This window comes from Eubalaena glacialis, chromosome 4 (assembly GCF_028564815.1).
Source record: "Eubalaena glacialis isolate mEubGla1 chromosome 4, mEubGla1.1.hap2.+ XY, whole genome shotgun sequence".
NCBI classification, from domain to species: domain Eukaryota; kingdom Metazoa; phylum Chordata; class Mammalia; order Artiodactyla; family Balaenidae; genus Eubalaena; species Eubalaena glacialis.
Window position 1 is genome coordinate 59,167,452 of NC_083719.1, and position 16,979 is coordinate 59,184,430.

General features: G+C 37.0%; 1 protein-coding gene across 1 annotated transcript in view; it reads right to left on the reverse strand.

Moving 5' to 3' along the window:
• Positions 1 to 210: 210 nt before the first annotated feature.
• The window catches only part of ANKRD31 (ankyrin repeat domain 31), a 115,688-nt gene continuing 98,919 nt past the window's right edge, over positions 211 to 16,979 (reverse strand). The window contains exons 23-25 of the mRNA XM_061187916.1: positions 10,678 to 10,818; positions 2,821 to 2,923; positions 211 to 401 (exon numbers count right to left, since the gene is read on the reverse strand). Coding sequence (XP_061043899.1) covers positions 211 to 401; positions 2,821 to 2,923; positions 10,678 to 10,818 — 435 coding nt within the window. The remainder of the gene's footprint in view (positions 402 to 2,820; positions 2,924 to 10,677; positions 10,819 to 16,979) is intronic.

The following is a 16,979-nucleotide window of genomic DNA, read 5'->3' on the forward strand; positions in this document are numbered from 1 at the left end:
AGATATGTTCATGATCTGAAGTAGGCTAATTAAATCCACGTGGACATGTTTTTCCTTTAGACTTTATGGTCTCTATGGTGTCAGAGCCACAACTTCCATGACCACATTTTGATATGCAGAAGAGGGGAAAAGATTCTCTCCAGAATGCTTTGCTTGTAATAAGGTTAGAGACTTTACATTTTTCTAACTTACCAGGTCTTTGGATTTCTGTCAGGTACCACAAAACCAGGTACAAAAGAATCCTAAATCAAGGATGTTCCAACAAAACTTCAACAGCAGCCTACGGATGCCTGCAGGGACCTGTCTATAGATTCCTAGGTCCAGATCAAGGTAGCAAGATGCTGGTTGGCATACTGGCGCCTCCACAGTTCTCAAATTAGCACTAACATTTTCTGAAATATCTAAAGGAAAGAAAATTCAGGATTTCTGGACAGAAATTAGTAACAAGAAACTGTTTATACTGCAGGCAACAGAAGCAGCAATTCAGAGCCCATTTTTTATTTCATGCTCATTTAGCAGAGGAACTGTGAGCCCTCTGAGGAAGAAGATGCATGGCTGGGGCTGGAAATACGTGCCTGGAGCTAGAAAATCTGAGGAGCAGATATCCTTTCTGATATGAGGAAGAACCTATATTTCTGCTTTGACTCTTAAGGATAGAAACTAGGAGAAAGGGTTTGCTTGACTTTCCTTCAAGTGTGTGTGTGCACACGTGCACGAGACAGAAAGACGAGAGAGACAAGAGAGACAGAGAGACAGAGAGCTTGAGTGTACAAGCACAAGAGTGGGTGTGCTTTGGAATCAAACTGAAGGGTTGAATATTAAGAATTTTCAAATTATTACCTGCATAAGAAATCAGATACTACTAGTCATTCAAAGTCAACAGTCAGGCTGGCTGCATAAGAATCACTCCTAAAAACTCAGGTTCCTTGGCCTATCTCTAAGATTAGATTAGGTAAGGAACCAAAGACCATGAATTACTACAACTCCTTCCAGTTTCTTAAGCCCTTTAACTTCCCCACAATTGTTTTATTTTATGTGTTTCCCCAAAATGATGAAAAATACTTTTGAGGCTATCCTTAGAAAACTGGGGAAAATGCATCTTAATCTGAAGCCAGTTTTTGAGACAAAGGTTAGAGTGAATTCAGTATAAAGTTAGGAAAGTACTTTGAATTATTGGGATTTGTTGTAAGGAAAGGAGTAACCCTGGGAAACCCCTGGTTAGGGGTTTGTGATAGTAATCCTGTTCGGTTCCTGACTCTAGTTGTCACAGAATTATCATTTTCTATTTTGTACCTCCTCTCCTCATATATTGTCCCCAACTGGTCTAAGACAGGGAAACTGGGGGAAAAAGAGGGTGCACTGCAGCAGAGAAGGGTGATATAACATTAGTTCTGTCTGCTTTTCATAAATGTGTGCCGCCCTTTCCAATAACTTCAAAATCGGCTGCTGATTGGTGAAGACCACATTCTCTTCAGTTTTCTGAAGGTTTATTCCATTAGATGAAGTGTATTAGTGTACCCTAACAAGCAAAGACTTAATTCTAGTATCTAGGATCTATTTTTAGAAAATATGGAAAACTAACCAAATCATGCCCACAGGAAGGAAAAAAATACCATTTTCCCCTTTTACATGACACTTAAAAAAATCTACCTAAAGTAAGCACATCACAGATTCAGAGAAAGGAATTGTGAAGGAAGGTGTCATTCTTCTAGAATTTAAGTTAAATGGTGTTTAAATGGAGTGCTGTAAACAAAAAAAAGAAAATAACAAGTTTTGGTGGAGATGTGGGGAAACTGGAACCCTTGTATATTGCTGGTAGGAATGTAAAATGATTCAGTTGCTGTGGAAAATAGTAATGGCTGTTCCCCCAAAAGTTAAACATATAATAACTATATAATATAGCAATTCCACTCCTTGGTATACACCCAAAAGAACTGAAAACAGGTATCCAAACAAATATATGTATACACCTGTTAATAGCAGCACTATGTCCAATAGCCAGAAAGTGGAAACCCAAATGTCCATCAAAGGATGAATAAATAAGTAAATTGTGGTTTATATATATATGCAATGGAAGCCATAAAAAGGAATGAAGTACTGACAGATGTTACAATGTAGATAATCCTTAAAAGCATTACGCTAAGTGAAAGGTGCCATACACAAAAGGTCATATATTGTAGGATTCCATTTATATAATATATTCAGACTAGGCAAATCCATGCAGACAGGAAGCAGACTGGTAGTTCCCAGGGACTGGAGGGAGTGGGGAATGGGAAGTAACTGCTGAATGGGTATGGGTTTCTTTTTGGGGTGATGAAACTGTTTTGGAACTACACAGAGCTGGTGGTTGTAAAACACTGTCAATGTACTAAATGCCACTGAATTGTTCACTTTAAAATGTTTATTTGATGGGCTTCCCTGGTGGTGCAGTGGTTGAGAATCTGCCTGCCAATGCAGGGGACATGGGTTCGAGCCCTGGTCTGGGAAGATCCCACATGCCGTGGAGCAAACGGGCCCGTGAGCCACAACTACTGAGCCTGCGCGTCTGGAGTCTGTGCTCCGCAACAAGAGGCCGCGACAGTGAGAGGCCCGTGCACCGCGATGAAGAGTGGCCCCTGCTTGCCACAACTAGAGAAAGCCCTCGCACAGAAACGAAGACCCAACACACCCAAAAATAAATAAATTAAAAAAAAAAATGTTTATTTGAATGTCATGTGAATTTAACCTGAATGGAAAATAAAAAGACAAGTGCAATGCCTTCTCAGCAGATGTGGGTGTGTTTTTCCCACAACTAAGAAACAGGTGTTGGTCTGCACATACCTGGAAGACAAGGTTGATGTTGCTGAGGTACCAAGTTTGGGTCTGGAGGCAAGGGTAATTCCTCAGAAATATACTTTAAAAGTTCCTTCCCCCGGTATGTTACCTGCACATAATTAAACACAGAACTTCAAAATCATATATTTTATAAGAAGCAAATACACCTTTCTCCTGCAAATTGTAACTCCAGTAAAGTATTGATTGTTGTACATTATGTATTGGCAAACTAGCCCACAGCCAAATCTGGGCTGCCATCTTTTTTGTAAATAAAGTTTTACTAGAACACAGTGATACCCATTCATTTACTTAACATCTATGGCTGCTTTTATGCTACAACAGTATGGAGTAGTTTTGACAGAGACCATATGCTCACAAAGCCTGAAATATGTATTATCTGGTCCTTTACAGAAAAAATTGCTGATCCCTGATATGTATCATTAATTCTCTCATATGTTCACTTATTCAACAAATATTAATCCAGCACCTGCTACTTTATAACTTTAAAAAATTAATGTTGCATTAATAAAATTAAGTCATAAAAGTAAAATGGTACTTTTCAAGAAATCAGATACACAACTGGTTAGATTAACTGCATTTTAGGTCTATACATCAAAGTTTTTTTATTTTTCTTGGTTTTTTTTTTAACTTAGTTATTGTTTATCAGCCCAAACGGTCAGAGCTTAGAAATATGTACATACAAATGGGCTGGACTGAGGAGGACTGGCAAACACCTGCCAGAAATGTTCTGAGACCAATGGTCTTTGCGTCCTCCGGACTTAGTTCTAGAGCAGTCTAATAATATACTCCCAGAAGCTAGGTTCACTATGGTTAAACCAGCAAGTCTCAACTTGGACATCCCTGCCTCCAGGATGCCTTCCTATAACTGCTAAGCTCAAGTAATGACCCTCTTCTAGGATCCCATAAAGTCTGTGCTCTTATTTCTGTCAAGGCACTTACCCCACTTAAAGGAAGTTATGTATTAATGTGTCCGTTTCCACTAAACTATAGGCTCCTTGAGGAAGGATCTGTATTATATTAGTTTTTATTCTCTAGCTCTTCATACAGTGCCTGACAATACTAGGAAAAAACTCTTAAGTCCCAGCTCTTAAGCAAAATTCTTAAATTCTCTGAGCCTGAGTTTGTGCATCTGTTAAATGAGTATCTCCAGATTTTTAAGTTGTGAGGAGTAAAGGAGATAATATATATGATAATATATACTTTTGGCATGCTGTCTAGCACATCCTGAGTGTTCAGTAAATGCTTGTTACTGAACAGAGCGAGGAAGGCCTAAGGAATACAGAATGGTTAGGCAGCCTTTTAGCTCAATCCTATGACTAAACAAAGCTTGGTAATGTTAATGGAACAGACCTGGCCTACTCAGTATGCTAAAGCCTCCTCACTTGCCAGGGAAAAAGAGCGATGAGGCCACTGAATGCCACCTGTCATTTCTCCAAACAACTAACATTTAAAAACAATGGATTTTGAACATTCATCCAAAAACAGCAGAATACACATTCAAGTGCACACGGGCCATTTTCCAGGATAGATCACATACTAGGCCACAAAACAAGTCTCAATCAATTTAAGAAGACTAAAATCATATCAAGCATCTTTTCCAACCACAACACTATGTGACTACAAGAAAAAAACTGCAAAATATCTCCACAAACACGTGGAGGCTAAACAATATGCTACTAAACAACCAACAGTTCACTGAAGAAAGCAAAGAAGAAAAACAAAATACCTAGAGACAAATGAAAACAAAATCATGATGATCCAAAATCTATGGGATGCAGCAAAAGCAGTTGTAAGAGGGAAGTTTATAGTGACACAAGCTTACCTCAGGAAACAAGAAAAAATCTCAAATAAATGACCTAATCTTACACCTAAAGGAACTAGAGAAAGAAGAACAAACAAAACCTAAAGTTTGTAGAAGGAAAGAAATCATAAGGATCAGAGCAGAAATAAATGACACAGAGACTAAAAAAAAAAAAAAAATAGAAAAAGTCAATGAAACTAAAATCTGATTCTTTGAAAAGATAAAATTGATAAACCTTTAGTCAGACTTATCAAGAAAAAAAGGGAGAGGGCCCAAGTCAATAAAATCAGAAATGAAAAGGAGAAGTTACAACCAACACCACAGAAATACCAAGGATCTTAAGAGACTACTACAAACAACTACATGCCAATAAAATGGACAATCTAGAAGAAATGGACAAATTCTTAGAAATGTACAATCTCCCCACACTAAACTAGGAAGAAATAGAAAATCTGAATAGACCAATTACCAGCAATGAAATTGAATCAGTAATTTAAAAACTCCCAACAAACAAAAGTAAAGGACCAGATGGCTTCACAGGTGAATTCTACCAAACATTTAGAGAAGAGTTAACACCTATCCTTCTCAAACTATTCCAAAAAACTGCAGAGGAAGGAACACTTTCAAACTCATTCTAGAAGGCCAGCATCACACTGATACCAAAACCAGACAAGATATCACAAAAAAACCTCACAAAATTATAGCTAATATCACTGATAAACATAGACACAAAAATTCTCACAAAATATTAGCAAACAGAATCCAACAATACATTAAGAGGACCATACACCATGATCAAGTGGGATTTATCCTAGGGATGCAAGGATTTTTTGATATCTGCAAATCGATCAATGTGATATACTACATTAACAAACTGAAGAATAAAAATCATATGATCATCTCAATAGATGCAGAAAAAGCTTTGACCAAATTCAACATCCATTTATAATAAAAACACTCCAGAAAGTGGGCACAGACGGAATATACCTCAACATAATAAAGATCACATATGACAAACCCAGAGTTAACATCATACTCATGGTGAAAAGCTGAAAGCATTTCCTCTAAGATCAGAAACAAGACAAAGATGCCCACTCTTGCTACTTTTATTCACACAGTATTGGAAGTCCTAGCCACAACAATCAGGCAAGAAAAAGAAATAAAAGGCATCCCAATTGGAAACACATAAGTAAAACTGTCACTGTTTGCAGATGACATGATACTATACATAGAAAATACTAAAAACACCACCAGAAAACTACCAGAGCTCATCAGTGAATTCAGAAAAGCTGCAGGATACAAAATTAATATATAGAAATTTGTTGCCTTTCTATACGTTAACAATGAACTATGTATGCATATGGCTGATTCACTTTGTTGTACAACAGAAACTAACACAGCATTGTGAAGCAATTATACTCCAATAAAAATGTATTTAAAAAAAAAAAAAAGAACCATCAGAAAGAGATTAAGGAAACAATCCCGTTTACCATTCCATCAAAAAGAATAAAATACCTAGGAATAAACCTACCTAAGGAGGTAAAAGTCCTGTACTTGGGAAACTGTAAGACACTGATGAAAGAAACTGAAAATGAAACAAACAAATGGAAAGAAAAACATGTTCTTGGACTGGAAGAATTAATATTGTTAAAATGACCATACTACCCAAGGCAATCTACAGATTCAATGCAACCCCTATCAAAATACCAATGGCATTTTGCACAGAACTAGAACAAATAATTTAAAAATTTGTATAAAACCACAAAAGACCTGAATAGCCAAAACAATCTTGAGAAAGAAGAACAGAGCTGGAGGAATCATACTCCCTGACTTAAGATTATACTACAAAGCTACAGTCATCAAAACAGTACGGGCACAAAAACACACACACAGATCAACAGAACAGAATAGAGAGCCCAGAAGTAAACCTATGCACTTATGGTCAATTAATCTAGGACAAAGGAGGCAAGAATATACAATGGAGAAAAGACAGTCTCTTCAATAAGTGGTGCTGGGAAAACTGGACAGCTACATGTAAAAAAATGAAATTAGAACATTTCTCATACCATATACCAATCCAAATGGATTAAAGACCTAAATGTAAGACTGGAAATCATAAAATTCCCAGAAGAAAACATAGGCAGAACACGCTTTGATATAAATCAGAGCAATATTGTTTTGGATCTGTCTCCTAAGGCAAAGGAAACAAAATAAAAAATAAACAAATGGGACCTACTTAAACTTAAAAGCTTTTGTACAGCAAAAGAAACCATCAAGAAAATGAAAACACAACCTACTGAAGGGGAGAAAATACTTGCAAATGATATAACTATTTGCAAGTATTAAGGGGTTAATATCCAAAATGTATAAACAGCTCATACAACTCAATATCAAAAAACAAACAGCCTGGTCAAAAAATGGGCAGAAGACCTGAATAGAAATTTTTCCAAAGAAGACATACAGATGGCCAACAGTCACATGAAAAGATGTTCAACACTGCTAATCATCAGAAAAATGCAAATCAAAACCACAATGAGGTATCACCTCACACCTGTCAGAATGGCTATCATCAAAAAGAACACAAATAACAAATGTTGGCAAGGCTGTGGAGAAAGGGGAACCCTTTCGTATGCTGTTGGTGGGAATGTATATTGGTGCAGCCACAGTGGAAAACAGTATGGAGGTTTCTCAAAAAACTAAAAATAGAACTGTCATATGATTCAGCAATTCCAGTCCTGGGTATATATCTGAATAAAAACCAAAAACACTAATTTGAAAAGGTACATGCACCCAATGTTCATAGAAGCATTATTTACAGTTGCCAAGATATGAAAGCAACCTAAGCACCCATCAACAGATGAATGGATAAAGAAGATGTGGTATATATGTATAATGGAATATCACTCAGCCATAAAAAAGAATGTAAACGTGCCATCTGCAACAACATGGATGGACCTGGAGGGTATTATGCTATGTGAAATAAGTCAGACAGAGAAAGACATATACTCTGTTATCACTTATATGTGGAATCTAAAAAATAAAATGAATGAATGTAACAAAACAGAAACAGACACAGATAGAGAAAATAAACTAGTGGTTACCAGAGTGGAGAGGGAAGAAGGGAGGGGCAAGATAGGGGTAGGAGATTAAGAGGTACAAACTACTATGTATAAAATAAATAAGCTATGAGGATATATTGTACAGCACAGGGAATATAGCCAATATTTTATAATAAATTTAAGTATAATCTGTAAAGATTTTGAATGACTATGTTGTACAGCTGAAATCAGCTACACCTCAGAAATAATAAAGTTTACCTGCAAGTATATAAAAAGAAGAAAGAATGGATTTTGTTCACATTATCACCCTGACAATATCCAACACACCTCATGCACTCATCAATGTGTAGGCTCAGTATGTTTTCACCTATGTCTCAGATTTAAAGTATATTTTTATCAGTTAGTGCTGGGTAAAATTTTACCTTAGTATCCTTAGAGGTCATGAGACCCCATAGGTCCCAGACATATCACTAGGGATAATTCACACATTCAAAGAACACAGCTTTAAGAAAATCCACTGAGTTAAAAATCTATTTTCCACAAGGTAGGAGTGATTTAATGAACAAGGATAACAATGAATAGACCTCAAACTGAACAGGCACTAGGTCACTTCAGGAGACTGAAGCGGCAAGAGGAGTAAGTGATGTCCAGTGGAGTACGCATGAGGATTCCCTCGGCAAAGCTGTACAGCAGCTCAGCTGCTTGGGTACGAGGTATGAGTCATCTCCGTGTCTAGTGGCTGTGTCATTCTGTCTGATGTAGGACAAGACCTAGTTTTCTGGCATTTCTTGCCCGACAACCAACCAGTCCTGGCTCTATAGAACCACCACTGTACTAGGAACTAGTCGGTAGAAATGTTCACATTTACTGAGGTAGCAAAAAGCTCCTATCAAGAAGTGACTGTGAATTCAGGAGTTACCCCAAGACAAGAGGGGTAGAGGTTACTGTGGTAAATTTTAAAAGAGGCTTTAAAAAATTGTAAACAAACCCACTGGGGCAGTGTTTCTCAGCTGGTGGTATTTACTAGAAGTACATGAGTGTCCTACAGTAATTTTTGAAACTATTTCCATTTTTAGGATAATTTAAAAAAAAAAATCTAAGCTTGCTCAGATAATCTGTATGAGTATCTTATATTCAAGAATTGCCCTAATTTTAGTGCCCACATTTGTATCTGGCTTCACTATCACATAGATGTTAAACAATATGACTCCAATTGACATGGCTAATGAGAAAAGACCAGAGGCAATGTGATATGTAAATGAGGCATATAAGTACAGAGTGAGAGCCAAATGATATCACAGCCAGCTATTCAAAAGCAGAAAATGCAGTAGTTCCAATAGAGAAAAAGAGTGGGAGGACTGAGTCATCATCAGTGGGCCACAGGCATGTTAAGCTCAAAAGAACCTAAGCTACAGCAATTAGTACCATATTCACACTGTGAGCATAGATTCAGTTTCAGCAAAACAATATCATCTATCATGAATTTAAGAAACTTTGTAATAAAAAGGGATTTCCATGGGTATAATGTTAATTACTAATATGCAAATATGATTTATGAATCCATGGAAAGGATTAGGCAGGTTGAATTGAAAGTAGATGGCCTGATGACTCCAGTGGTGGGAAATAAAAAAAAATAATAATACAGGAAAAAAGGAACACAGAGAGACTATAATATAAAGCAGAGAAAATTTAAAATGTGCTCATGTAAGTGAAGAAACTGAAACACTGTTCTGGAAGCACCTGCAACAGAGGTCTAGGAGACCAGAATGCAGAGTTTAGGGTCCAAGACTGAGATAGGAGCTAGGAAGGAGAGTGGGCAGAGCTGAGTTGGACAAAAAACGAGAGGAGGGCTTCCCTGGTGGCGCAGTGGTTGAGAATCTGCCTGCCAATGCAGGGGACATGGGTTCGAGCCCTGGTCTGGGAAGATCCCACATGCCGTAGAGCGGCTGGGCCCGTGAGCCACAATTGCTGAGCCTGCGCGTCTGGAGCCTGTGCTCCGCAACAGGAGAGGCCGCGATGGTGAGAGGCCCGCACACCGCGATGAAGAGTCGCCCCCACCTGCCACAACTAGAGAAAGCCCTCGCACAGAAACGAAGACCCTACACAGCCATAAATAAATAAAAATTTAAAAAAACAAACAAACAAAAAAAAAACAAGAAACGAGAGGAAACCACCTTCTATTACTGGTGCACTGAGACTTACTGTAATGGTTAGTGGAGGTTGAAGGTATTTGCAATTCTGTGAAACAGTAATGGTGACTGTCTGATGACTCACACTTTCCTGGGTGAATCACTGCAATACTGTTCCCTGAAGGGGTGCCAAGGACATCTGGAGGTGGCTGATCACTGGACCTCAAGGGTGTCAGTCATCGATACTCTTCAAATTGGTTATTAAACTGGGCTTATAACTCAGAACACAGAACTGAGGGGGAGACCACTAAGTCTGGGAAGTCTGAATAAAAATTCAGAAATTTTTTTTGGGAGGCTAGCAATTCATGGATAAGACTATGTTCAAACATAAAAGTGCACCATAACTTCTGTGTATCTTAGGCCCCTTTATCATAACTTTCGTCTTTAGGGGAAAATTTTGCTTTATTTTATCAGAATACTAGTAACATATTAATTAAGTTATCAATTCACCAGTGGTTCCAAATTTTCTATGTGGAGTCACAGGGACCTGCAATCACTGTGGAGGTGAGGTGGCAGGGACAAGAGGGGAAGATCAGGGGCATTCAATTTTCTGAGACTAGGTGAGGAACAAGGAAGGAGAGGCTCAGTTAGCTGTGCAATCCTGTTGTGGGGAATTCTGGCAAATAGGAATTGTGGGAGAAAGCATGTAGCATATTGCAGAAGGGATGCATGAGGACAAAACTAATTTGGAGAACTTTCAAATTCCTTAAAAAAAGGAAATAGTTTTATCATCAAAAAATATGTACCTTTCCATTTGAATATGAAGTTAAAGATAAACTTAAGAATGACTCACCTTACTCCAAGCATAATTCCAGGTCACGTAACTGTCAGCTCCTAGAAGATCCTTGAGCCAGATGACTGGGTTTTGATAAATCTGACCATTTTCTACCTTAATTTTGCCATTCAATAAAACACTGGCTTTATGGGTTGTCTCCTGAGGTGAAAAATAATACAAAAATTAGGATTAAAAAATATCTGAAATATGTGAACTTCTGCTTCTGTCCATGATGAAGTAACAGGGACCAGATTTACCTTAACACATGACACAACCAAAAAAAAAAAAGGCAAACTAAATATATGAAACAATGGTTTCCAAGATACCAAACATCAGGGAACAAAGTATAGTGATCCTGAGAAATGAGAAACTAATGAGGTGAGCCCTACAATTGTCCCAACTCACTGCCTTGAGAGTTTCCAGGTCATGGTACAGGGAGAGTGCATCCAGGCAAAACCCGTGGATTCTCTGAGTTGAATAGACAGAGCATAGTCTAGGGAGGCATGATGGCTAGAGTTTGCAGGACAGAGTACTGAAGAAGAGAGAAATATATATAGAGAGAACTCTGCAGATCTTCAGGGGGTCCTTTTTAAGTATTCCGCTGAGCTGTGATTGGCCATGTGTGTGAGGAAATTACCCAAGCCTGGGAAAAGAACTACTTGAAAGAATTAGAGGTAATGGCATTCTCTGGCATTCTCAAAGGGCAGAAATAGCACCTGTTCCCAATGGTAAGACTAGAAAAACCTCAAAACTGATGGGGCATTGGGAGGTACACAGAAGAGTCTTGCCTCTGTAGTGGGATATAATTAGCCTTAGACTGAACACTGCTCCAATCCTGCCTAACAAATTGTAAAAGCAAGACCCAAAAGGATCAAACTGTTTCTGTGTAAATTAACTATATTCTAGAACAAATATCCAAAATATTTTTAAGAATACAAACATATCTGGCATCCAACAGGATAAATTTCACAATTCTGGGATCCAATAAAAAATTAACAGGCCTAGAAACAAGTAGGAAAATAAATCCGTATGGAGGAGATAAAGCAATCAATTGAAAATGACTGAGAACTCTCAAAGATGTTAGAATTAGCAGATAAGGACATTAAATAGTTATTATAGTCATATTCCACATGTTCCAAAAGTTACATGGAGACATGGAAGATATAAAAGAAGACTCAAATCAAACTTCTAGTGATGAAAATTACAACATATGAAATGAAAAATACACTGGATGAGATTAACAGATTAGACACTGCAAACAAAAAGATTAGTGAATTCAAAGACACAGGAATAGAAATGGCATAAAAAACCCACAGAGAAAAGAGAATTTAAAAATAAGATCATCACAGGAAGAAAAAATATTTGAAGAAATAATGGCTGAAATTTTTCCAAATTTGAGGCAATGATAAAACCAGAGATTCAAGAAGTTCAACAAACCCTGGAGCATCGTCCAGCGAGAAATCTCCAGCACGAAACTTCACAAACCACTTTTGATGCATTCGATCAGTCACAGCACCTTCTCCATACACTGCACAAATCTTTTTGTGCATTTCAGTTGTGTTCTAACCCTTCTTGAAATAATAAAGCATAATATGCTGAAAATGTTGATTTTTTTCTTCCACCTTCAATATTAAAATGGCTACACAAAAATTCACGTTTTGATAAGTCTTTTTTTAAATGCACACTGATATGACAGCTGTCACATACAATCTAACAAAACTGTTTCAAATGAAGTTAAAGACAACTAAGTGCTACTAGAGCCATCTTAAGGAAAAAAATGAACAAACCTTTTGGCCCACCCAACAGTATACATGAAGTGGTATAATATCACTTAAAGGTAGATTGTGAGAAGTTAAAAACAGATACCATAAACTCTAAAGGCAGAACTAAAATAGAAAGTTATAGCTGGGAGTTCCCTGGCGGTCCAGTGGTTGAGACTCGGCTCTTTCACTGCTGCGGCCTGGGTTCAATCCCTGGTTGGGGAACTAAGATCCCACAAGATGCACAGTGTGGTCAAAAAAAAAAAAGAGAGAAAGTTACAGCTCATAAACGAACAAAGGGGATAAAGCACAAAAAGATGAAAAAAGGAACAAAGAGAGATAAGAGAAATAGAAAACAAATACCACACGACAGATTTAAACTAACTATATAAAAAGTCACATTGAACGTAGTATTCTAGAATTGACTTCTGGCACGACGGTATGAGGATCCACTTCCAGGTAAGAACTATTAAAAAAATTTTTAAGTTGCTAAAAATGGTCATAAGGGCATGCAGTAAGTGAAGACACATCTATTCAACAAAATCTATGAAAATTAGGTTTAAAAAATGTGAGAAACAGTGATATTTGAACCAAGACTGCTTCCTTCCTCCCCCCACAGTGAGGTGGAGACTCCCCTTGACTGCTACAGCCAAGAGCACTGCACTCTCTCTCCCTAAAACTGCCAGTCAGAGGGCTACCTTCTTGGTAGGGGTAGGACATAAATATTTCTCATCCTGCCTCAGCTATCTGTTGCTAAGTCCAAGTTGTGGGCAAGTGCAGCCAAGAGGTGGGGGTTCTTTTCTTCTGTTTAACCTGTACTGGTGAGACAGAGTCTCTACCTTTGGCAAGGTGCTACTGAGACTATTGGGGTCCTGCTCACACTTGCCCTGGCTTGTAAGGTGGTGGTTTCATGTCAGGAGAGGCAAGTTGAAAAGGCAAGAGGCTAGTGTGCCCCTTTCCACTAAATGCTCAGATCCTAAAGCAGGGGTATCATTCAGAGAGAAGTTGCCATGTTCCTGCCCTAAGCTCCAGAGCCATGGCACAGATATTTAGCCTGGGGACAATAACAAACATAAGAAAAGATGGGGATCAATATACAGACTTGCTACAATACATTACCTACTCTAAAATATCTAAAATGTCCAGTTCCAACAAAAAATTATGAGACATGTGAAGAAACAGGAAGTATGACACATACAGTAAAATAAACTAACGAAAAAACAACATAAACTGCCTGTGAGAATGACCAAAGACTTCAAAACAGCCGTTTATATACATGTTCAAAGAACTAAAGGAAACCATAATTAAGGACGTAAAGCAAGGTATGATAACAATATCACATCAAACAGAAAGTATCAATAAAGAAACAATTTATTAAGAAACAAAAAGAAGTTATGGAGTTGAAAAGTACAATAACTAAAATGAAAAATTTAATAGAGAGGCTCAACAGATTTTCAATGTCAGAAGAATTAGTAAACTTGAAGAGAGATCAATAGAGATTATGTAAGCTGAAGAAGAAAAAGAAAAAAGAGTGAAGAAAAATGAAAAAGCTTCAGAGAAATGTGAGACATCATTAAGCACATCAATATATGCATAATGGGAGCACCAAAAGGACAGGAGAAAGGAGCAGAAAAAATATTTGAAGAAATAATGGCTAAAAATTCCCCAAATTTATTGAAAAACATTAATCTACATATTCAGGAAGATCAATGACTTCCAATAAGGATAACACAAAGAGAGCCATAAATAGATACATAGTAAAAATACTGAAAGTCAAAGATAATAAGAAATTATTGAAAGAAGCAAGTGAAAAATGACTCATCACTTACAAGGTAACCCCAAAAAGATTAACAACTGACTTCTTATCAGAAACAATGAAAGCCAGAAGCAGTGGAATAACACACTCAAAGTACACAAAGAAAAACCTGTAACCAGGGCTTCCCTGGTGGCGCAGTGGTTGGGAGTCAGTCTGCCAATGCAGGGGACACGGGTTCGGGCCCTGGTCCAGAGGGATCCCACATGCCGCGGAGCAACTAAGCCCGTGTGCCACAACTACTGAGTCTGCGCTCTAGAGCCCTCGAGCCACAACTACTGAGCCCGCGTGCCACAACTACTGAAGCCTGCGTGCCTAGAGCCCGTGCTCTGCAACAAGAGAAGCCACCGCAATGAGAAGCCCGTGCACTGCAACAAAGAGTAGCCCCCGCTCGCTGCAACTAGAGAAAGCCCACGTGCAGCAACGAAGACCCAACAGAGCCAAAAATAATAAATAAATAAAATAAATAAATTTAAAAAAAAAACCTGTAACCAGGAATCCTATTTTCAGCAAATCTTTCAAAAATAAAGGTGATGTAAAGACCTCTCCTGAGAAAATTTGTTGCTAGCAGACCTGCCTTACAAAAAATACTAAAGGAAGTTCTTCAGGTTGAAATCAAGTGACCCCCAAATGATAATATGAATCCACATGGAAAAACAAAGAGCATCAGTAAAAGTAATCACATATTATAAAAGACAGTATAAACGCACATTTCTTCTTTCTTTGCTTAACTGATTTTTAAAACAATTGTACAAAACAATAGGGATATAATACATATATATTTGCAAAAGCACAAAGGAGGTGGGTGGAGGAAGTTCTACTGGGCTAAGAAAATGACTCCATATGGTAACTCAAATCCACAGGAACAAATGAAGAGAACCAGCAAGGATAAATAAGAAGGTTAATATCAAAAGTTATAAATATAAACTTGCTCTCCTTTCTTCTCCTCAGCTTCTTTAAAAGTCACAAAATTTTATAAAGTAATAATTGTAACAATGAATTATTGGGTTTATAACATTTACAGATATATCAATAATATATATAATAATAATATCACAAAAGGGAAAGAGAAAACTTGAGCAACACTATAAACTAGACTGAACAGGCATCTATAGAAAACTTCTCCTAATGATAGGAGAATATATACATTCTTCTCAAGTACACATGGGACATTCTCTAGCATAGGCTATACACTATCTAAGCCACAAAATAAGTCTCAGAAAATTTAAAAGGACGAAAATAATACAAAGTATGTTCTCTAAGAGCAATGGAATGAAATTAGAAATTAATAACAAAAAAATGAGAAACTCACAATTACGTGGAACTCAAACAACATACTCCTAAATAACCAATGGGTTAAAGAAGTAATCAAAAGGTAAATGAGAAAATACTTTGAGATGAATGAAAATGAAGGCAAAACATACTGAAACTTACGGGATGCAGTAAAAGCAGTGGGTTAGAGGGAAATTTATAGGTGTAAATGCCTATATTGAAAAAGAAGAAAGATATCACATCAATAACCTAAACTTACACGAAAGACACTGGAAAGAGAACAGCAAACTAAACCTAAAGCAAGCAGAAGGAAGGAAATAGTAAATATTAAAGTGGAAAAAAGTAAAACATGCAATAGAAAAATAGAGAAAGTCAACAAAATCAAAATTGGTTCTTTGAAAAGATTAATAAAATTGACAAATCTTTAGCTAGATTAACCAAGAAAAGCAAGAGGGAAGACTCAAATTACTAAGAGCAAAAATGAAAATGTGGACATTATTACTGACCTTATAGAAATAAAAAGGACTATAAGAGACACTATGAACAACTGTATGCCAATAAATTAGATGAAATGAGCAAATTCCTAGAAAGATACAAACTACCAAAACTGACTCAAGAAGAAATAGACAATCTGAAAAAAAAACTATAAAAAGTAGACACTGAATTAATAATCAAAAAACTATCAACAACAACAAAAAAGCCCAGGTACAGATGGTTTTACTGCTGATTACTAGAAAACATTTTAAAAAGACTTAATACCAATTCACAAACTCTTCCAAAAAATAGAAGAGGAGGAAACACTTTGGAATTCATTCTGTGAGACCAGTATTACTCTGAGACCAAAACCAAAGACAATACAAGAAAACTACAGACCAATATGCTTAAATGACTCTATGGACACCCTGTAGGAAGAAAGAGGAAAAAATACAAAAACAGTAGAAAACTTTTTTCTTTTAGCAATCACTTAGATTTTATACTTTGCGTATGTACATACGTCAAAACTTGTCAAATTATATACTTTAAATATGTGTAGTGTATTGTATATCAATTGTATCTCAATAAAGCTGTTAAAAATAGCTGAAATACAAAAAAATCATATTAGAATTTTATCATTGCTGATCCAGAGAAGTAACCACAGCTGTCAAAATTTTAGTTAATGTAACCAATTAATAACTGAAATTTGAGTTGCTTTGGCTAATGTGAAGTAGGTACTACTTAGCAATAAATTGGTTGACAGGCAAGCAAACAGGAACATCAAGGGATCTGAGATCAAGCTGCTAATCTAGTGTTTATACTATAGCTTGGAGCTTTAAAATTAAATTTTTTTTGCTCCTAACTTATAAATAAAGCTTATTAACTAGGAAAAGTCTTATAATCCAGAAGTGGAAAGAGTTGAAAAAAGGGGTCATTTAGATTAAATTCCAATTAGCTTGGATTGGTTTTCTGTTGGATTGGTCCACAAGCAAAGCAGCATT